At 56.8% G+C, this 21645-nt stretch overlaps 9 protein-coding genes across 9 annotated transcripts; 6 read left to right on the top strand and 3 right to left on the bottom strand.

Moving 5' to 3' along the window:
* Positions 1-201: 201 nt before the first annotated feature.
* On the top strand, positions 202-894 carry PHYSODRAFT_497151 (hypothetical protein; the record flags this gene model as incomplete). The annotated part of the gene is made up of 1 exon (XM_009525600.1): positions 202-894. The coding sequence occupies one exon, from the start codon at positions 202-204 to the stop codon at positions 892-894; it is 693 nt and encodes a 230-aa protein (XP_009523895.1).
* A 242-nt stretch (positions 895-1136) lies between these two features.
* Positions 1137-1819, top strand: PHYSODRAFT_299022 (hypothetical protein; the record flags this gene model as incomplete). Its single annotated transcript, XM_009525599.1, has 3 exons — positions 1137-1174; positions 1198-1597; positions 1682-1819. The coding sequence occupies 3 exons, from the start codon at positions 1137-1139 to the stop codon at positions 1817-1819; spliced, it is 576 nt and encodes a 191-aa protein (XP_009523894.1).
* Positions 1820-3458: 1639 nt separating this feature from the next.
* On the top strand, positions 3459-5501 carry PHYSODRAFT_490104 (hypothetical protein; the record flags this gene model as incomplete). Its single annotated transcript, XM_009525598.1, has 1 exon — positions 3459-5501. The coding sequence occupies one exon, from the start codon at positions 3459-3461 to the stop codon at positions 5499-5501; it is 2043 nt and encodes a 680-aa protein (XP_009523893.1).
* Positions 5502-6479: 978 nt separating this feature from the next.
* PHYSODRAFT_497100 (hypothetical protein) lies at positions 6480-7901 on the top strand (the record flags this gene model as incomplete). Its single annotated transcript, XM_009525597.1, has 1 exon — positions 6480-7901. The coding sequence occupies one exon, from the start codon at positions 6480-6482 to the stop codon at positions 7899-7901; it is 1422 nt and encodes a 473-aa protein (XP_009523892.1).
* A 992-nt stretch (positions 7902-8893) lies between these two features.
* On the top strand, positions 8894-9972 carry PHYSODRAFT_495726 (hypothetical protein; the record flags this gene model as incomplete). Its single annotated transcript, XM_009525596.1, has 5 exons — positions 8894-9052; positions 9133-9214; positions 9287-9345; positions 9424-9711; positions 9823-9972. The coding sequence occupies 5 exons, from the start codon at positions 8894-8896 to the stop codon at positions 9970-9972; spliced, it is 738 nt and encodes a 245-aa protein (XP_009523891.1).
* Positions 9973-10674: 702 nt separating this feature from the next.
* Positions 10675-13294, bottom strand: PHYSODRAFT_488481 (hypothetical protein; the record flags this gene model as incomplete). Its single annotated transcript, XM_009525595.1, has 6 exons — positions 10675-10761; positions 10844-10921; positions 11007-11129; positions 11204-12150; positions 12379-12560; positions 12789-13294. 6 exons carry the CDS (start codon positions 13292-13294, stop codon positions 10675-10677), a joined length of 1923 nt encoding a protein of 640 aa, XP_009523890.1.
* A 179-nt stretch (positions 13295-13473) lies between these two features.
* On the top strand, positions 13474-15156 carry PHYSODRAFT_490614 (hypothetical protein; the record flags this gene model as incomplete). Its single annotated transcript, XM_009525594.1, has 1 exon — positions 13474-15156. The coding sequence occupies one exon, from the start codon at positions 13474-13476 to the stop codon at positions 15154-15156; it is 1683 nt and encodes a 560-aa protein (XP_009523889.1).
* Positions 15157-15260: 104 nt separating this feature from the next.
* On the bottom strand, positions 15261-18462 carry PHYSODRAFT_489268 (hypothetical protein; the record flags this gene model as incomplete). Its single annotated transcript, XM_009525593.1, has 8 exons — positions 15261-15428; positions 15492-15528; positions 15592-15752; positions 15821-15933; positions 16000-16210; positions 16299-16832; positions 16900-17215; positions 17291-18462. 8 exons carry the CDS (start codon positions 18460-18462, stop codon positions 15261-15263), a joined length of 2712 nt encoding a protein of 903 aa, XP_009523888.1.
* Positions 18463-19507: 1045 nt separating this feature from the next.
* On the bottom strand, positions 19508-21289 carry PHYSODRAFT_255336 (hypothetical protein; the record flags this gene model as incomplete). The annotated part of the gene is made up of 2 exons (XM_009525592.1): positions 19508-20974; positions 21011-21289. 2 exons carry the CDS (start codon positions 21287-21289, stop codon positions 19508-19510), a joined length of 1746 nt encoding a protein of 581 aa, XP_009523887.1.
* Positions 21290-21645: the final 356 nt, after the last annotated feature.

Genomic DNA, 21645 nt, shown 5'->3' with positions numbered 1-21645 from the left:
CGCACGTAAATCGTGGTGCAGCAAGTTCATGCGGCGAAATGGACTCACTATTAGGCGCATCTCGCACTCTGGCCGCAAGAAGCTGCGGGAGCTGATAGCGCTGCGCGATGCGTTCGCGTGCGAGGTGAGGTGACCAAGGTGCTGATTGACCACTTTGTGGATGCTGCCACGGCGACTCCGCCGCCCTATGTGCTCTACAATATGGACCAGACTGCGGTCTACTGCGACGTGGGATCGAAGACAACGGTGGACTTCGTCGGGTTTACTCGCGTCCCTGCTGTTGGAGGTGGCCAGGGCAGCTGCCGTTGCACCGTCGCGCTGCTCGCATGCGCGGATGGCCGCATGCTGCCACCGCGCTTCGTGTTTGCGGGCGAGCCCGACAATGACGTGTACGCCGAAGTGTCGACCTACTGTGAGCCGGGCGTCGCTACGTTTTCGTGCCAAACGAAGGCGTGGTTTGACGAGCGTGTCATGCTTGAGTTCGAAAAGGTGTGGCAGTTTGAGGTGAGCGGACCGACCGTCCTCATCCTGGACTGCCGTAAAGTGCACAAATGTGCTGCCGTGCGGCAACGGCTTGCAGAAATGGGCACCTACACTGTGTACGTCCCTGCCGGTTGTACCTCTGTGGCTCAGCCGCTAGATGTGGGAGTCATGTCTCCTTTCATAAGCAGTCTAACAGCCCGTTACACCGCGCTGTACACGCACCGCTCACCGCCACGCAAGAACTGGGAACGCCGCTACGACATGTTCCAGCGCTCCATGCACGCGCTTGGAACTATCACGGCAGCAACCATCCGGGCCTCGTTCGTAGAGGCCGGTCCGTTCTTTCCATTCGGGCCGCCGCCAAGCTCTTCGCCGGCTGTGATGGTCTCTGCTACGGAAGTAGTTGTGTAGGTACATAATGTATGTGAACCACATCGTTTCAAAACAAGGTGGGTTAATACATTAGGTGTGCACTGATTGGTCAGCTCTTAATACAGGCGAGGTCATCCCTGCCAAATCTTTCAGTGTGCTAAACCTATCAGGCTTTTGCGGTACAGATCTCTCTCTTAGATGTTTGGAGAGATATAAGTGACGGTACTCAGGTAACCGCCTTTCCAGTCACGTTTTGACTGGTGATACGGAGATTTATCAAGATGTCAACGCAAAAGACCACGAAGACATTGGTGGACAGGTAACAGACCTCGCCGATTTGAGACTTGAAGATGTGATTGGTGGTGCGGCACCGTATTTCGCTGCTGATAGCGATTCAGACAGTGATAGTGGTAATGAAACTGAGCGCGATGATCTGGTTATGGGAGATAATGAGAGCTTCGTTGATAGCCCGATTAATTTTTCGAGGCCGAGCCATACCACAGGAATTATCACTGGAATCCGTGTCACCACTGACTCACCAGATATAATAACCTCAAGCTACGGCCGTATACAAGCCGTCGCCCCCGCCGAGTTTTGTCAAGCAACCCTGGCAGTATTTCCTGTTCCGAGAGGGATATACGGTCTTACGCTAAGTGTTGCCTTATTGGATTACAATGTGGAGGAGACTACGGACAAGCGGCAAAGCTTGTTTCGGTTGCGCAAGAGTGCATGTGAGGTGCTCGTGCGAAAAAAAATGTGTCGCGGCTGGGCAAGGCGGCCTAAAAAACCTGCAGCGCTATTTGAACTATGACTTCCACGATCACAGATTGCAACAAAGAGTGACCATCACCCCCTCGAAGTTGTTGCGAGAACTTATGAAGGTAGCGAGCCCGTCCGGGAATGCATGACTACTGTCACCTTGGTCGGGGCTATTGGACCAGATACAAGCCTTCAGGATCCATGAAGTCACTGACGGCCCAACGGATTCAAGACACTCAATATGGTGAATCAGGCGACTGGGACCCCGGTGCTGAATACAAACATTTCTTGTTTACAAATATCTTTAGTAGGTCAAGATTGAGATAGTGAGACTTTACTTATCGATAGCGGGCTTTCGTCCGACTGCAAACAAAAAGTGTACTAAGTATTTGTCCTTTTTGCATTGTGTATCGAACTTCTAACACCCAGGCGTAATTCTAACCCTATCGACACCATATATGCAGTGGTTTGGAAAAAGTGACACCAGCACTTGCAGCTCCAGAATTGTTTTCCAGTGAGTTTGGTTATCGTTTGTCTTCGGCTCCACTGCTAATGGATGATCAACGCCGGATGTAAGGAAACTTGATTCGTTGTTCTGTAATAGGTGAGCGGTGGCGTCAGTTTGATGAATAATTGATTCGTTGGTGTGTTGTCTTATTCCGTTTGCTGTCGTGGAACACCTTTTCATTCCGTAGGGCCACCTTATGTGTCAGCACCAAGCGTACACAACGAATATAAACTTGGGGACGGGGGCGGGGGAAGGGAGGGGGGGGGGTACAGATCTCTATATCAAATCGAGTGGGTGAATCACCTTAGACGCCGTAGAGGGCCGGTAACCCGGTACACGTGTAGTTAAGGGTCCAGCATTTCGATAGTGATATACGAAAATAACTTTAGAACATTCAAAGGTCACAGTAAATTACGCATGGATCGCAATCTTTGCACTGTCATTTCTCACGATCTAGGGCATATAGGAAGCCGTAAGCACCTTCGTTCTGTTTAGAATCGCACAGTCTTTACAATGGTATTCATCTCAGCTTCTGCGCAAGTCTGTGACAGGAGTCGATTTTGAGGTTTCTCCAGAAATTTTATTTTTAAGGTACGTCGCGTCTGTTTATACTTTGGAGTGTTCGATAGCTTAAAAGAAGCACAAGACATGCATCGTTCGATTGATGCGGTTAAATCGCGATTCGTACTTAGGTTCGTAAGCACCTTTTCGTTTCAAACGTGGGTATTACTGGAAAGAGTTCGATGTGTAGTCTGGGAGTCGCCACCCTTCCAGGACCATGCCAAACTCTGCCGCCCGCAATGGAGGTCAACCATCCGCGGCTTCATCTTCCACTAAGCATAGGAATCACGGACTTCTGATACGCCGGGCTGGTCTCACGCCTGGCGTGGCAAGCGTGGTTTTCTTCCCAGCTACGGTAAATGCGACCGTGGGTGGGGTGGCAGCCTTCTACTCCGTCGAACTGCGCTGTTCGACCGCACCGGAGCAAGTCGTGACCGTGGCGCCGGTGAATCTCCCCTCCGGCCTGCGAGTGTTCCCGACCATGCAAGTTTTCACTCAGGAGAACTGGAGAGAGCCGCAATTCTTCCGAGTGGCGGCAGTGAACGGCGGCGTCTTTGAAGAGCTGCGAGGTTCGGCTGCTGTCATCGAGCACACAACCAGCAGTTTGGACGCGCGTTTCCACGGTCGGCGAGTGCTTCATCTCCCCAGTACCGTACAAGCGCATGTCAGTCCTCGAGATGGCTACTGTCTCTTTGCCACGGGTAAAACGGCAGCGTTCGCCTCGCAGAAGAAACAATGCTGCTCCCCTCAATCCAAGTCGAAACAACCGTTAAGCATGCACGAATTCACTGAGGTGGAGCTCCGACGCAGCCTATTGGGGACTCGTCCGTTGGTCGCTCGGTGCTCGATCCTCGTACCAATTGCCCCAGGGGCTATAGCAGCAGTCGCAGCAGTGGAGGCGGCCAACCAAGCGGCTGCAATGGCGGCGCAGCATCAGTCGCGTCGGAAGCTTTCAGCTGCTGCGGCGGTTGTGAAGGCTATGGCCGCTAGTGCAAAATTGGGGAATGGAGAAGAACCAGCGACCGCTGCGAGGGTATCGCAGGACCACAACAACACATTGGTGAGGTTAACTGGGCACGGAGATAAAACGTTGGCGCTGTATCACGACGGAGAGATGTTGGTGCTAGGCTCCAGCGAGGTTTCGTGCTCCAGCGGTCGGAATTCGCGTCGAGATAGCGGGATGGATGCAGCTCTGAGCCGCATGCTGCTGGACGTCGCGAGTGGCGACAACCACGTTGTGGGGGCGAGTGAACAGGGGTATCTCCTCACGTGGGGTGACGTCAGTGAATTTCGCCCCAGGAGCGCAGTTCTAGCTGGAGATTCCGAGGCAATAGGACTCCCGAGAGTTGTCCACTCGCTGCTGCACAAGCGGATTGTTCAGGTTGCGTGCGGTGCCAGTCACAGCTTCGCGCTCGCTGAAGACGGCGACGTGTTCTCGTGGGGAGTTGGGCGAAGTGGCGCGTTGGGTCACGGCCTCAACGCTGTGGAACAAACGTTCGACTCGGTGTCCTCCCCCATGGAGGTTTTGACGCTAAAAGGCCGTCGCGTGGTGCAGATTTCGTGTGGGGAGGTGCACAGCGCTGCGTTGTTGGCCAGTGGGGAGCTGCTAACTTGCGGACAGCGGGATCACGGACGTCTTGGTCGACAGATCCCGCGGGTTGACTCACCCAAGAGAGGAATAGTAACTCACTCTGACGATGGCGAGTGTTCGTCGTGGTTTGCCCCCGTAATTTTCCCTCAGCGAGGCGTGAAGTGCACTTACGTCGCGTGTGGAGCGGCCCACACGCTGGTGATCGGTAGACCGCACGAACTCTACGCCTTTGGCTGGAACTCGTGCGGTCAACTCGGTGTCGGCGGCTGCAGAGACCGATACACCCCCACACGCGTGACGTACTTTGACGCTGCAGTCCGGTCTCGCGGGGGTGCGTTGCCTGCGTTGACTATCGCTTCGGTGGTAGCGGGTAAGCTCCACTCGTTGGCGTCGTCCCCTGACGGTCGTCTCTTTGCCTGGGGGAGCGATGAAATGGGTCAGTGTGGCTTGAGTTCGTGTCCTCAAATCTACACACTGCCGCACCTCGTGACGTCGCTCGTCGGACTACGAGTGACTCAAATTGCAGCGGGTGAAGCTCACTCAGCGGTGCTAACGAGTCACGCGCAACGGCACTTGGAGACTTTGGAGCGAACGCAGCCGACGCAGTACGCGCAGCTAGTGGAGCACTACGAACATTCCGTCAAAGACGACGCCGAGAGAAGAAATTTCGTGCTGGAGCGTGCCAAGCGCCAACAATTGGAGCGAGCTACCGCTGCGAGACGCCGCAAACCGCCAGTGGACCCAGCGACCGAGGCGATAACGAAGATACTGCGGCTTCAGTCGCTCATTGAGCAAGACGCAGCGATGGATGCGAAGCTCGCGGTGCGTCGGAGACCGCAGACTGCCAGGGCTTCCTATGATACGGGAAGAGAGGGAGGTGAAGAAGACGCAGTTCATCGCGTTCGATGCTCTAGCGCCTCGATGGTGCGTCAAGCTCGCCTCGCAGTGTTGCAGGCTCCTCTCGCTACAGTTCCTATCCAATCGACGTCGCCATCACCTCCAAGACCAAAGCCAAGTGCACCACCGGGCAAACCAAGGCCTTCAAGTGCTGCTAATGCTGGTCGAGGTCGGAGTAGCAGACCGAAACTTGCAGGTGACGGACAAAGGCAATTGGCGGCTACTCTTCAGAATCAAAGCCAAACCACTCAGCAAACAGCTTCAACTACGGCGCCAACGTTCCCACCGTCGCGCCCGAAGTCAGCTCCATCAAGATCGAGAGCTTCGTGATAACTTTGCTTACCAATTCGCCTGCTATAATTACGATGCAAAACTGCCTCAAGTGAGGCCAAAGTTCGCGGATTTTGGCCACGAGCATGACGCTGCTGGACGACTATCGCCGTTCCATTCAGACTCGAGCAGCGTCTCGCTCGAACCAAGAGCAGCGTCGACGGGCACGCCAACTCACACCGTAAGATTAAGCGACAATGGCTTTGACGCTTTTCAACTAACGCATCGCTTTGGTTTGGTAGCTTGACAGGCAGAGAAAGTGGTCGCCGAACGCCTGAAACTTCACAGGATGAAAAGTTACCCCAACTTAACCAGAAGAGCGGCGCTGGACGACGACGCAATGCCAGGAAAGTTAAAGCCACGAACAACGTCAAGCTCCAGGCCATTGAAACTCCAGAAGACACCAAAGCTGCAGATATCTCTTCAAACCAAGAGGATTCAACTCCAAGCCGCAAACAATCCGGAAAGCCCTCGCTGGACCAAATCGCGCTGTTACTGCAGCCGAATGGGCCCGAACAAGGCAGCAACAACACATCAGGAAATACACTGGCGGATGTGCCCTTGCAACTACTTCAAGGTGCTCGAGTTGATCTGCGAAGGTGGAGCGTGATCGTGTCCGACCGCACGTTACGGCGAATTGCAGCCCACAACCACCGCATCACTCGGTCTAACCGCAAAGCTCAGAAGCTGCAAGGATTGCTCCCTGGTCAGCGTGAAAGCAGCTTCCTCTTAAGGAAGGAGGAGGTGGAGGAACTCTCTTGTTCCTACTTGGATGCACGGAACCAAACAACCGAGTGTTTGCTCCTCACTGGGGCGGAGACCATCACAGACGCTGGACTGGCATCCATTGCGCTGGCGGTACCAAACCTGAAAGAGTTGGCGATCGCAGGCGCTGTAAGAATCACGGACGCTGCATTGCGTGTCGTAGGCGAATCCTGCCCGAATCTCGAGCGATTGGACGTCTCCGCTCTCTGTGGAATGCGCGGGGCCGGACTCGCAGCTCTCGTCGATCACTGCGGAGCTTCACTCACTCACTTAAGCCTCACAGATTGCCCACAACTTGGTGACTGGGTGCTGCGTCGATGTCTGTACGCTTCGCCAAAACTTACACACCTCAACCTTTCACGGTGCCCTCAAGTGGGCGACGCGTTGATCGAAACACTAGCAGCGCAGTGTCCGCTGTTGCGTAAACTTGAGTTGAGTGGCTGTATCCAAGTGTCCGACCGCGGCGTGGTACGTATCGCCCGCAGTAGCCCCCATCTCGAGTATATCGCGCTGGACCGACCCATCAGCGTCCGAGGCGGGGAGCAACTCACCGATTCATCGTGTTCGGCTTTAGGCGAGTACTGTCCCAACCTCCGTGTTGTGTCGCTGGCGGGGAATAGCGCTCTGACGGACGCTGGCGTGCAGTGGATGGCGTCCCGCTGCGCGCAACTTGCGCGACTTGATCTTACTGGAGCCATTGGACTCACCGACGCAACTTGTGCAGCGTTGGGCGCGGGATGTCCGGAGCTGCGCGTTCTTCGGATAAATGGCGTCAAGGGGATTTCCGACGTCGGGTTGAGGCTCCTTGCTGCAGGCTGCGCGAAGCTGGAGCTGCTACACGCTGCCAACTTGTACCTCGTGTCGGACGGTAGCAACCGCGACTTCGGTCTTGAAGGTCTTCGAGCTATCGCAAGTCGGTGTCCGGAGCTTCAGGATCTCAATCTGAGTGGGTGTTTCCAGCTTCAAGAGCGCGCACTTGTGGCCATCGGAGCGAGTTGCCCTGCGCTGCGTCGACTGAGTCTCCAGGCGTGTCCTGAGGTCACACTCGCTGCCGGCACTGCTGTGCTCAAAGGCTGTCAGAAGTTGACGAGGCTGGATATCTCGGGTGTAAGGCGATGCGATGACCGCATGCTGCGAGCCGTAGCCAAGCACGGAGTCGCCATAACCCAGCTCGTAGTCGCAGGCTGTGATCGTGTGGGCGACGCCGGACTCCGTTATCTCGCAGGGGCTCGCGCGGATCAACTGGAACTCCTGGACTTCTCGGGGTGCCGACTAATCTCAGATGCCGGTATCAACGCGCTTTGCGACGCGTTCCAGCGGCCAAAGCTCGCCCATTTAGTGCTGGCAGACTGCCCCCTCATCACGCAAGACCCCATTGCTCGTCTTGCATTCGCGTGTCCGCAGCTTCTAACCCTTAGCGTTCACGGTTGTCGGGTATCTGCTCGCGTGCTTCAAAGTCTCAGCTCATCGTGGCCATTCGGTGAACTCCACTTACCCCCCGCTGGCACCCAAACAGGGAGCAATACACACGTGGGGGTCTTCCCCGCTCCGAGAGCTAAGGATCGGCGGTACGTTGCCGAGTTCTGCACGCTGTGGGCCGCCGCTGCTACTATCCAGGTACTTGGAGTTTCTTGATGTCTTGCTTGGACTTTGAACTGATGAAGATTGTCTTTCAGAACCTGTATCGCGCGCGCGTAGCTCGACGCCACGCTCTCTCGCGGCGTGAAGTGGCATTAAGAAACGCTGTGGTCCGCAAGCTGCAGAGTATTTGGCGCGGACGACAGGCGAGGCGAGAGGCGTTGGTACTCAAGATGAAGTTCTCGCATCGCGAATACTGCGCCACGTTGATCCAGCGACGATATCGAACCACGCGCCAAGCTCGACACGTCGAGAACGAAATGCGCGATGTCCATGAGAAGCAGCTCCTGCTGGCGGCGGTGTTAGTGCAGCGTCGGTATCGAGCGATGCGCGCGGGGCGTGAAGCGCGGAGAATCGTTGCAAGGCGTCGACGCGAGTTCGCGCGCGAGACACAAGCCGCTGTTAAGGTGCAGCGGCACTTCCGTCGACGCGTCCAGCGCAACAAACTTCGGTTGTTGCAGGCGCAGAAGCTCACGCACTCGAGACGCGAACGTGCGGCCACTATCCAGATCCAACGTCGCTATCGCGGGCGTCTGGGCCGGCGACAAGCGCTCGATCTCCGCGAGGAACAACGGCAGTTCTTCGAGCTTCAACAGCGCTGCACAGTCCGGGTTCAAGCGCAATTCCGACGCGTTTCAGCGCTGCGCGAGGTTGCGAGACGGCGTAATGCCATCACGGAGCGTGAGTTCGCGGCTACCAAGCTCCAGACCATCTTCAGAGCTCGACGCGGTCGAGAAGCTGCCGGGTTACTGGCGTTGACCAAGCAGCGACGTGAACAGGATGTAGCAGCTCGACGACTGCAGCGCCACTGGCGGGCGAGGCACAATCGCCTAGCGCTAGTGATGGTGGCTGAGGCTCGGCGGATCCGCAACCAGCAACGCTCTGAAGCTGCCACAGTGTTGCAGCGCGCCATCAGGACGTTCCTGCTGCGTCGTCGGGCTCGGAATATCGTCCACGAAATGCTGGAGGTGCAACAACGCGCCGAAGAGATGAAGCGCTGGGCGTCCACCTTGGTTCAGTCGTATTGGAGACGCAGACAAGCGTATCGCCGCGTTCAAGACGAGCGGAAGATCCAACGCACGCGCTGGAAACAGCTCGTGGACACTTACAACCAGCACGGAGCGGGATACGGAGCGCCATTCTTCTACGTGAGTATCAGTCGGGGGACAGGATAACTCGAGGATGTCGTTCGAGCTCACTCACACGTTTTTGCCTTGTTGAACACCAGAACCAAGTCAACGGCGAAATTCGCTGGCGATTGCCGCGCGATCTGCTGTCACTCACTGTCCGCCCAACATGCGCCCAATGTGGTGGGTCCTTCATCATCGATTGGAAGATCTTGGTCGCTTGTTACTTGACTGATACGTTCAACGCTGTGTTAGAAACCCCTGAGAGCGCCAGCTTCGAGTGTGCCACCTGCTCCGAGTTCTTCTGCGATGAGGTACGCTGCCACTTGCTTCACGTTTTGAGATTTGCCTCCCTAACCGATTGTTCACGCAACTCGAACTTCTTTGAGCAGTGTGATGTTGTCGTGCACGGCGGTGGAAAACGACGCCTGCACAACAAGCGGAAGCTGTTCGACTACTACGGGCGGCGTCGCGACTACGGAGACGGCGAGTTCCCATCAATTTGGCCCTCGGAAATCCTCCAGGATGCAGCGAGAGGCTACGACTTCGAGCACTTGGTTCCACGCGACAACTACCAGGACATGCTCTGGGAGATCTCGCGGTTCGTGCCGGTGTCTACGGGGAACTGGGACGACGAGCAGGCAGCTGCCAGAGCTGCTGAAGCTGCAACTCCTCCCGCCGTTGCTCTAGCGTTCGCAACCATGCTGAATGAGAGCACCAACGCCAAACCGAACGACACATCCGCTTCTCCATCTGACAGGGATGGCTTGGGCCGACCGAGCGGGCCTAAGCACCACCTGCTCTATCGCGAGAAAGCCTTCGACGAGAGCGGGGTCAGTCTCTGGGAAAGCTTCTACGACTACGCTCAAGGAGAGTATCGGTACTACCACCGCATCTCGAAGCGCGTTGTCACGCAACTGCCAGGCCAGACACAACAATAAACAACGTCAACACGCACTTGCCCCTCAAGTTCAAACACTCATTGGTTAAGACATGCTTAAAGCCACGTCGATATGGTGCTACGGCTTCGTCTCACGTCGCTCCTCCGTATTTAAGGTTCAACTACTGTAGTAGCTTCACCTCTCAGGCCATTATCCACCTACCTGGTCGAGTCTTGCAACAAGCTTCAAGCCAGCTCAGATTCCTCACAAGGCAGCCAAGAGCAGTGCTCAGTGCGGTCTCAATGTAGGCTTTGCCGCCAAAGTCGTCCACATGTTTGATCAAGAAAGGTCGCGTCGGACACGCCAACGTCCTCTGGTGCTCGACATTAGCGTGGCCAGCTTCCTGTTTGTTGTTTCGTTGCTTTAATCAAGCGTCTACATTAGCACAGTATGGCATCATGAACACAAAACACACATTAGGCAGAACTCCCAACAATCGGAAGCTCATGCGCACACAACAGTGAAGGCCAAGTTCATTGGATTCGATCTACACATCGCCACAGCACGTTTTTGGTTAGCCGAAGCCTTTGCGAGCAACGTCCTAGGACGTTACCGGACACAAACCTTCCGTCGTGCTTGTGCGCAATTCACCGATCCGTCGCATTTTGTGCAGTCCAACTCCGCCAACTCTCTCAGCGCGTGTACAGAAAAATAAGAAAGAAATAGACCTTGACCGCTATCCAGCGTCTTGTGATTCGTCGCTCAGGAGAACTCCTGCTTGTCGAACTTGTCCAGGGGGAAGTAGGTCACCTTGACGATGTTACCGCCAAACTTGCGTCCGTTCAAGGCCTAATCGTTGCAACAGTGCAGCATAAACACAAGTGAGAACAAAGACAAACACATTCAAAAGGCAGGATTGTATCGTACGTACCTTCAAAGCATCAACCGCATTCTTCTCCTCTTCAAAACGGACGTAGATGCAGCCCAGACCGGGGACCTCTTCGCCATCCTGCAAGAACAAACGTATCGCACAACGCCAACAAATGTGAGTACGCCACGATCGTTACGAACTACAGTCACTTTAAAGAACAAACCTTGGGACGCGGGATTTCCAAGCCAGTCACGTTTCCGAAGCGCTTGCACTCTTCCTCTACATCTTCAGCAAGATCAGCATACTCGTCGTCATCCCTTAGTTCGTCGATAGAAACCATATTCGCCTGTTCAAATAACGTCAACAGCGAATACCGTTAGCATAGAAGAGCAGTGGAATACGCCAGCTCATATAACGCACCATTTTCAGAACAGCACTCGGTTGGTCCTCGAAATTGGGGGTAGCACCCGGCGCAGCTGGAAGGGCCGCGCCGCTTGCTGGTTGGCATTGAACCGACAACAGAATGCCGCCAATGCTCAGTCCGTTCAGACCCTCCACAGCTTGCGCGGTGACACTGTCGTCCTCGTACTCGAACAAGGCGCTGCCCATAGACGCCCCCGTTGCCGTGTCTTTGACCAGCGTGAAGCTTTTAAGCGCTCCAAAAGGCTCCACCAGCTCCTTCACTTGGTCCTCCGTCAACACAACCGGAATGTTCGACATGATGAGGCGGTGGGCGGATAAAGAGGCATCAACCGTCGTACTAGCCACCGCAGGTACAGCGGGTTGCGCCGCTGCAACTGCAGCCGCGGTGGCCCCCGCCAAGGTCGAAGAGTCTCCCACTGGTGCAGCGGCGGCTTCATCAAGACTCGGCACAGCAGGCTGCGCAAACCAGGCCGGGTTCGGAGTGCAGCCCAAGTTTGTGAGTGCGGTCTGCGTCCGCGCCGAGATCTGGGGCATCGGCTGGGGCGGACCCATGAAGCTGCGCGGGCGACCAAACTTCAAAGGCTGACCCAGCAGCGACAATTGGTTCAGCAGTAGCGCCAAGTTGCACTCCTCGACGGAGCGCATCTCACAGAAGGCGAAGTGGCCGTCCGTGGAGATCCACGTGTTGATAATGGGGTTGCCGGGCTGTGTCGTGAGCCCCACCTGCTGGATGATCGTGCTCAGGAACTCCTGGAGCTGCGGACCCGTCACGTTCGGCGGCAAGTTGCCGACGTACAGCTCGCGCGCCGGCTTCTGGGCCACTGCAGCCGCCATCGTCACGTTTGACGCCTGCATCTTGGCAATGATGTCCTGGAGACTCATAGTCGGGTACTGGGCCATCAGCTGCGTGATCGTCGGGTTCACGCCAGAGCTCGGATCGGCCGCTGGAGCTGCTCCAGCAGCGGCAGTAGAAGCAGCAGCTGCGTCGGTGCCAGCCGCGGGCTGCTGGCTCTTCTCAGGAGAGCTCTTAGCTTCACGACGAGAGCGGTCGCGCGAGCTGGAGCGTTCACTGCGACGACGGCGGCGGCTGTAGCTGGCACTGCGGCTGCGACTGTAGCTGCGGCCTCTACGGCGGCTGCGGCGATCACGGTCTCGGTCGCGGTCCCGACCACGCGAGCGCCTGTCCCTCGGGGAGCGCGAGCGTGAGCGTGATCCTCCGCGTCGCGCGCGTCGACTGCGAGACGGGGATCTCGAGCGCGAGTACGACGAGTTGCGGCGGTGGCGACGACGACGAGAAGATCGGGACGGCGAGCGCGGCGATCCCGAGCAAGAGCGCGAGCGACGACTGCTCTTCCTGGAGGACAACGGCCGGTGGCGGTCGTCTCTGTCCTTGTCCTTGTCCTTGACCTTCTTGTCCTCCTTCTCCTCCTTGTCGTCCTTCTTCTTCTCGTCCTCCTCTCCGGCGTCCTCGTTCTCCGTCTCCGTCTCGTCATCCTCCTCCTTCTTGTTCTTCACCTTGTCTTCCTTCTCCTCCTTCTTCTTCTCCTTCTCGTCCACCGACGCCTTCCTCTTCGACGCGGACGTCGAGCGCCGCGAGCGCTTGGACTCGCGCGCGTCCCTGCTGCGGGACGGCGAGCGCGACGACCGCCGCTTCCTCGAGGACGACGCGTGGCGCCGTCGACGTCTGCCCGACGAGCGCGAGCGGGAGCGGGAGCGCGACGCGGGCGAACGCGAGCGCGAGTACGAGCGGCGACGACTGCCCGACGACTTCCTGCGCGAACTGCGGCGCTCCCGGTCGCGCCGCCGCGGAGAGCGCGAGCGCCTGGTGCTGCGCGACGACCTGGAGCTGCGGCGCTCGTCCGCGGGCCTTGGGGAGCCCTTGTCGGCCCGGTCCTTGGGCTTGTCCTTGTCGCGCGAGGCCTCTCCGTCCGCGGTGCTGACGCTGTCGGCGCGGCGCTTCTTCCAGCCAGACTCGCGCAGCTGCTTGCGGATGGCTTCCTCCTCGCTCTCGCCGCGCGCGGGGCTCGGGGACCCCCTGTGGCGGCCGTGGCGACGACCCGCCTCGGGCTCTTCCTCGCGCCGCCCCATACTCGTCACTCGACTACTGGATCGGAATGAAACTGGAGGCTCGGGCGGTTGAGTTCGTCACACCACATGTACGTAAACTTTGGTGTACGCTTACACATTTGGATACATTTTTGTCTTTTTTGCGATCTTGAAGCGACGCATGTAGCCATTTGGGGATTGTTGCGGGCACATCGGTCGCCATGTACGTCGCCAAGCCCAAGCAGACGCAGCGCGCCAAGGCGCAGGAGATCGCGCGCGTGAAGACCAAGAAGGGGCCGACCGTGGAGGAATGCGTGGCCAAGAGGGACTTCACGGGCGCGTCGGCCATCCTCGAGTTCAACCTCAAGAGCGACGACGCGTCGGCCGTCACGGGCCCCGCCAAGGCCGAGGAGAAGCGCAAGACGCTGCTGTGGCTCGCCTACGCCTCGTTCCACCTGGGCAACTACCAGCGCGCGCTGGACGCCTACGCGCAGCTGCGAGACGTGGACGACACGCCCGAGATCTACCTCTACCGAGCGTGCTGCTTGTTCTACCTGCAGATGTACAAGGAGGCGGCCAAGGAGGCCGAGAAGGGGCCGGCGGGGCAGCTACAGAACCGACTGCTCTTCCACTGCGCCCACAAGATGGGCGACGAGGACAAGCTGTTAGTCTACCACCAGCAACTCACGGACTCCAAGGAGGACCAGCTGTCCCTTGCCGCGATCCATTACTTTAGGAACCACTTCCAGGAGGCGACGGACATCTACAAGAGGCTGCTGCTCGAAAACCGCGACGATATTGCACTCAACGTGTACGTCGCCATGTGTTACTACAAGCTGGACTACTACGACGTGTCGCTCGAGATCATGCAGGCGTATCTGCAGGCGTTCCCCGATAGCGTCGTGGCCGTGAACGTCAAGGCTTGCAACCAGTTCAAGCTCTACAACGGAGCTGCAGCCAAAGACGAGATCAAGACGTTGACCGACAGAGGCTACAACATCGAGCAGAACGACCTCGTGAGCCACAACATGGTCGTCTTTGAGGACGGACAAAACGCGCTCCGAGTCTTACCGCAGTTCGTGGACGCCTTACCTGAGGCGAGGCTGAACCTCGTGGTGTATTACCTCAAGCACGACAAGCTGCAGGAAGCGTACGATCTCATCAAAGATGTGGAGCCGTCCACGCCACAGGAATACATACTCAAGGGCGTGGTGCATGCGACACTGGGGCAGTCCACGTCGTCGAGACAGCACATCAAGACGGCGCAGCAGTACTTCCAGCTCGTCGGATCGTCCCCCACCGAGTGCGACACCATCCCCGGCCGTCAGTGCATGGCCTCATGCTTCTACCTGCTCAAGCAGTTCGAGGACGTCAACATCTACCTCAACTCCATCAAACAGTACCTCTACAACGAAGACGACTTCAACTGGAACTTCGGCATCTCGCTCTGCAACACCGGATCGCACCAAGAAGCGCTCGAGACGCTGCTACGCGTCCAGCAGGAGGAGTACCGCCACGATTACTGCTACGTGAGCTGGCTCACAAGATGCTACATCCTGAATCACAACCCGTCGGCGGCCTGGGATCTGTACCTCAAGCTCGACAACTCGGACGACTCGTTCAACCTGCTGCAGCTCATCGCTCATGACTGCTACAAAATGGGCGAGTTCCTGTACGCAGCGAAGGCCTTCGACATCCTTGAGCGACTCGACCCCGATCCAGAGTACTGGGAGGGAAAGCGTGGCGCCTGTGTCGGGGTCTTCCAGCGCGCAGTCGCCGGTAAGGCCACCCGCGTGGAGCTCGAGGAGGTACTCAGCATTCTCAAGGCGAATAACAACCCACAGGTCGAGTATATTGTGCGCATCATGAAGAAATGGGGAGCTGAGAACGGCATCAACGTCTAAACACACACTGGTAGGTTCGCAGCGGTTAATACCTCAATTTACCTCAATTCACTTCAATATAGTTGCCACCACACTGACCGGAGCCCAGCGCTTAGGTCCTCTGTTTACTTGTTCGACTTTGACCGCACGCGCTGGATAGACCACGCGATGCCCAGCGATGCCACCAGATACATCAGCAGCTTCTTTTCGTGAGGATTCTTCACGCCGCTGCGCCAGCGAAGAATGCCAACCAAGATCGCGACTACGCCCAGTTGCTGGAGACGATTGAGCCACTGGTTCCGGTTCTTGCGGCGGCGCGTTGGAGAAGGATACCGGCCCCCACTGTGCCCGCCGACGTCTGTTGGGATGATTTGATCTTCGATCACAGGCGTCCTAAATCACATAAGACAATACATGAGTTTGATTCCATCCGTAATAGTCCTGTAAGTAACTTACAGATGATTGTGGAGTCCATGGCGGCTTGATGACTTTCGGATCACTGAGTCTGACGTCGCACTCCTTGATACTCCAGCGTTGCCGTGCGAGGAGGACGAGAGGAACGGGCGTGTGTCTCGCACAAAAGACTGCATATCCGAGAGCGAGTAGTTGCGGTTGGACTGGTCAAGCAGGCATCATAACATGTTAGCCCACATCACCGAAAAACTATTGTCACAGTACGGCTTACCTTCGTAGCCATTACTTTCATGGACTTTAGCAGCGCAATGACGTCAGTATAGTCGTCGACAAAGAATTCAGCCTTGGAGGGTTTCTGCCCTACAGTGCAGGTAAATACTTTGTCTGTGGGATGTAGTAACGTCATCGTTAGCAATCGCAAGCGTGTGTACTCGACAAGTTTCAGCTCACCTTTTGGGAGTTCTTCATGTGCTACCATTTTCTTGAGTTCATCAAACATCAGCTCGTCGGCCACATCGTCCCCAATGCAGAGAACAAAATCCGCTGGATTGCCGTCGACGCGCATTTTGTTCAGCAAGTGGCTGACGATCTTGCCCTTGCCAACCCCCTCGGGCCGCACTTCGATGTAGTCTTTGCCTTGAATGATGTTCAACGGCCAGCCCTGATTCCAGCGCAATACAAAACATCCCAGTAATCGTAAGTTTCTGGGCATGCCGTGCATTATCGCTGCACCCTCTGATCAAACGCACCTCAAATACGCCCTCCAAGTGCTCCTTCAGCTCAGCTGCCTGTAGTGCGCCAAAATCAAAATCGGATTTGCCGTAGCGGAACAGTACGGCACTCCTTCGCAGTTCCAGCGTCGATCCATTCGTTCGATCAACATAGAGCTGGATGATCTTCTCGGCCTTGACGCGCCACTGCTGATGGCCTCCCTCTATCTGCAAAATATCACCGTGCCGTTCCCACGGACGCCCAATGCGAGCAGCGTTGCCTAGAACCGCACGTCGGATGAAGTACCCGTGTTCTGCAACAAGGCCCAAGCCTGGCACGCCACCAAACTTCTGCGTAAGGAGGTCGCAATTGCAGCCACTTACGATGAAAACAGTATTGCGAGGGTCCTTGCACAACTGCTCCAGCGTAGCCAATGCACTCAAAGGTACGTCAGGCCACCGCACCCCCATCACCTTCGACACGTCGGGAGCTAGCGTTCGATAATAATCCAAGAAAATTGCGCGGTTCGTACTGGTTCGGTACCCTGGTGATATCTCTTGCTCCGTTAGTTTCTGGCAACCACGACGTATAACGTTAGTGATCGAGTTGGTGACTACGCATATCACGCCAGCATCTTACCCGGAAGTGAGCGCTAACTTCCATCAGACGAAAGTCCAGACCGAAGCCTGTGCCCATGTAGACAAACGACTCCTCCTTTTTTCGTGCATTCACAATATCCGTGAGCACGCACTTGGCCCAGCGTCGAGGAGGGTTGGCAGAGACGAACTGGAAGTCGCAATTGCGCCGATGCTCGCGCTCATTGGCTGGCATGTATACAGCGTCCCGGAGTGCGTCGATGACTTGGTCTAACTCCCAGGGGTTCACCGTTAGTGCACCACTCAGCAATCTGCTACTGCCGGAGAATTCGCTCATAATCAGCACACCAGGCGAGGTCCTACACAAAATCCAGACACGCAAGTACAATTAGAGCCCTATTGTAGCCCAGCATTCAATACAAAACACATCTTACTTGTGTGTGGCAATATACTCGAAGGGCGTCGTGTTGAGCCCGTCCCTTAGTACAGTCGTGATCTGCACGTCGGCAACACGCCACAACGCCACCCGCTCTTTGTAGGGGAACTCGTCCACCTCCTCGTAGTCCACCACGTCCCCCTTTGCAACATCACGGTACTTGTTGTTGATGGCCTGCACCACCAGCTCGATCTCCTTCTTGCTCTGCAGATAGTCCGTCACCCTTCCACGTCTGTGAATGCCCTTCTGCACCAGCACAGCCTTGCCAATGAAGTCCGGGCACCTCGACAGAAACCCGTCGAACGCCAGCATCTTGGACGGAATGCCCTTCAAGCGTTCAATAGTGTCGCATCCAGCGAAGATCTTCTTGTCCCTGTACTTCTGGCGCAGCTTGACTACCATCTCGCGGACGTCCTCACTCACCAGCGTCTCCTCGATCCTCTGCGCATCAATGGCCATGTGGCTGCACGTGACAGCCACGCGCCGTCCCCCATAGTCAATACCCAACTGGCCCCTCAGAATGGGCTCATAACTTAGTCCCAGAATGCGTCGACACGCCGACATGAAGTGGCGCGCGTACTCGAACAGGTGGAAGCCGATGTGGTCCGCATTGAGCATGCCCCTCAGCAGCTCCTTCCTCATGGACAGCGTCCGGAAGACCTCGGAGGACGGGAAGGGCACGTGCAGGAAGAGCCCCACGTTGGCCGCGCGCATCTTGCGCACGATGTAGCTGGGCGTGAGCAGCAAATGATAGTCCTGCACCCAGACGACGTCCCCGGGCTCGTAGACCTCGCAGATCTTGTGCGCGAACAACTGGTTGACGTTGGCGTAGGCCTGCCACGCCACCTTCTGCCAGCCCGGGTTCCAGAACTGGGCCGCGGGGGTCTGCTGCTGCTGCGCGTCCACGTCCAGCACCACGTCCACGGGGCTGTAGACGTCCACGACGTTGTGGAACGTGGGCCAGAGCGTCTGCTTGCAGTAGTCCTCGTAGTAGAGCTTGGCCTCCTCCTGCTCCAGGAAGACCGGGAAGCAGTTGAGCTCGCGCAGCAGCAGCTCCACCTCGTGCTGTTCCTCGAGGGGCACGGCCACGTCGGCCACGCGCCCCACGAACTTGATGGTGGCGCGCTCCGAGATCTCGCAGTGCGACAGCGTGTTCTGCGACTCGATCATGCGGTCGCCCGCCCACTCGACCTGCCACCGAGACGGAGAGGAGGAGGAGGGCGTGGGGTCCTTGAAGAGCCGCACGGGCAGGCGGTTGGCGGCGATGATCACGGGCGTCTCGGGCGTCCACACGTCCCCGGGCAGCTCGGCGTCGGGCGTCATGACGGAGCTCTGTATAGTAGCTGCTGGACCTGGCAACGGCGACGACGGCTCGCGGGCTGTCTGGGGTATGTCTGAATTGCGTTTGTGGCTCAGGAAATCGAAGCTTCAACTAACGGGTGGGGGGTGGGGTGGGTGTTATTTGATGGGGGTACATAGAAACTGAGGGTGGGGGTGGGAAGAGGAAACCCCGGGTATTTGTAAAGGTGGGGTGAAAACTGGAGGGGTGCTTTCAGAGTTTGGTTGTTGGGTGTTGTCGACGACAACATTTCTCCAGGCGTTGGAGGCTGGCTGGCTGGCTGGCTGGTGGTCGTCACGATTTGCTGGTCATGAAGACTGCATTGCCTCAATGTCGTCAGTCGAGTCGATCAACCACTTCAACGTCTTCACATGTCAACAGCAGATGAAAGCTGGTGAGGCGGCCCGTCTCAATGAATAACGAGGACAATCAACTCGAAATTGAATGGCATCATTTAAGTTACGAAAGACACAACGCTGCTGCTCTTACTGTAGAAGATGCCAGCGGCGATGACCGCGTTCTTCAGCTTTCATAGCGTCAACGAGAGCGAGGTGCGTACTGTGGCTAGCATGCCCGTCCGCTAAGCTACGGAAGGCGCCACGTGCGTACTGCGTGACAGCTATTCAAATCTTGGGACCCGGTGAACAGCTTGAGCCCACGCAGAAGCCAACGACAGGAGAAAGCAGCCTTTGCATCCACATCGAAGATTGAACCGGGCAGCGATAAACGAAAGGGAGCCAACAGGCACTGTCTGCTACAGCCATGACGAGAGGAGAAGACGCGCTGGAATTCAAGGGCTGTAGTGACCCAATTGCACTTCCAGGCGTGGGTGGACTCCACGTTTTCGTCGAGATCAGGTTCATATACTTGGCGGAATCAGAGAATGCAGCACTCACTGGAATCCGCGGGCTCCTTAGCAGCCGCATCACGGATTTCTTCCATGCGCGAGATCACATCCTTCAGCGACAATCTCTTCCCGGGGTTTTCCTGGCACATGTCCTGGACAAGCTTCTTATGGCTTTCGTTATCGATCAGCGCCAGCACGTCCCTCGACAACGGGTTGAATCCTTTGTCGCCGACGTGCTTTGGTGCACCTTGGCGAGTGTCCGGCTTGATCGACGAGAATTCAGGTACCAGCACATCCAGCACGCAAAGGCCAAACGAATAGACGTCGTCCTGGAAAGACGGACGGCGGAAGGGCTTCTTCTGAACGCAATTGGGGGCTCGCCATCCCAGCTCCTGGAACTTCTTGTCCTGTACCGCCTGATCCTGCAGAGCGAGCACGCCGAGACCAAAGTCCGTGAGCTTGACACGGCTGTCACCAGTGACCAGAATATTGTCGCTCTTGAGGTTGCTATGAACCAGCTTTATCTCCTCATGCAGGTATCGCAGCCCCTCCGCCGCCTCCAGAAACAAACTCCATAGTGCATGCCTCTGGTTCCGATACGGCCACTGCGTATTCACTCCTTCCCCACGAGTGCGCTTCTCTCTGCGCTTTCCGGCCTGGAATTGACGTTGACGAGTCAGGTAGCTCACGAGAGATCCATTGGTGGCGTCCTCAAGCACAAGGAGGGCCGGTCGGCTGCAGTGCGACGCGCCGTAGAGCTTGATAATGTTGGCATGCTCCATCGCGAACCAGGCTTCCACTTCTTGCTTAAACGTCTCGATCGCGTCAGCATGGATAACATACCGCTTCACCATCACCTTGTGCGTCTTCGGCTGTTCCACGTGACCGCTGTCCTTTTCAGGCGTCTTCTTCTGCACGGATTTCCTGTCCACCCACACGCCTCGGTGTGCCGTCCCGACCGAGCCCTCCATCACTTTCTCTCGAGAATAATTCACCGCGTACGGAGGGATGTACCACTCGGGGATCTTGGCCACACGTCCGTTCGAGGACCTGACCACACTGAAGAAGACCTTCTTCATGCTCGCCACGTGGCGCGTCGAGTTCTCCGCCTTAAAGTGGTCGATCTCAAACTTCAGCAGCGTCAGAGCCTCCATGGGCTCGTGGGGCAGCATGTTCCTCGCGAACGGGAGCGCGTTCTTGGCGGCTCGGGCACTGAGCTCCGCCTCCTCCTTCTCCCTGTCCTCGTCCAGCTGCTTCCTCCACGTCCAGCCCTGCTCCTTGCCCTGTTGCCTCTCCAGCTCCACCTTCTCCTGCAGCTCCGCCAGCGTCACCACCTTGTCCAGCTTCGCTCCAAGGGCCTCCAGATCCAAGTACATTCGCCGCATACTGGCCAAGTGGAAGACGAATTTGTGCGTCTTGCCGAAAGTCGTGACAAAGTGCTGGCAGCCCTCCACGACCCGGTGGAATAACAGAATGGCTGCCTCCATAGCTCCCCCCTGTTCGGTAGGGAAAGTTAAAGAGTCTCTAGCTACCCTAAAGGTCTCCGACTTGGCCTTGGACGGCTTCTTGCGCTCCTTCTTGGGCTTCTTCTTGGACGACGACGTACTGTTGCGGCGGAAGAGTCCGCGTTTGGGTTCATTTTGATGCTGTTGCTGTTGCTGGGGGTCTTGGGGCGGCAGCGCGCTCTGCAGCAGATGCCCCAGCGCCAGCGCCCACTTCAGCAGCGACGTGAACATGAACTGGTGCGGCTTCGGGCTCAGCGCCTGCAGCGCCGCGACGTCCTGCGCGGTCGAGATCGGGGCGGAATTCATGGCACGGCCGAGATGGGCGAGGGAACAACGTGCGCGGAAGGCGGGAAAAGGCCAAGTGCGCTAAACCTCGGTGTGGTCAGTTTGTTGCAATACAAACTTCAAGTGTATGTTGTTATTGTACCCACACTCTGATATATATTTGAGCAAAAGATTCATGAAAGAGGCCCTTACGGTAGGGGTCTATGGCTATGGCTTTGGCGGGCTATTGAAGGCTTGCAAGCTCTCACTTTGGGTGCCGAACCGGCGCCGACGATGCACGTGCGGGCGGGTTTAACGGGTGAGTCTAATTCACCCTTCAGGTGTTACGACCAATGTCGTGTTTCACGTACTTAACGTACCTTTATCGTCAGCTTCAG

The sequence above is a fragment of the Phytophthora sojae genome (assembly GCF_000149755.1).
Source record: "Phytophthora sojae unplaced genomic scaffold PHYSOscaffold_3, whole genome shotgun sequence".
Taxonomy (NCBI): Eukaryota; Oomycota; class Peronosporomycetes; order Peronosporales; family Peronosporaceae; genus Phytophthora; species Phytophthora sojae.
This window is presented reverse-complemented; position numbering and strand designations above follow the sequence as displayed.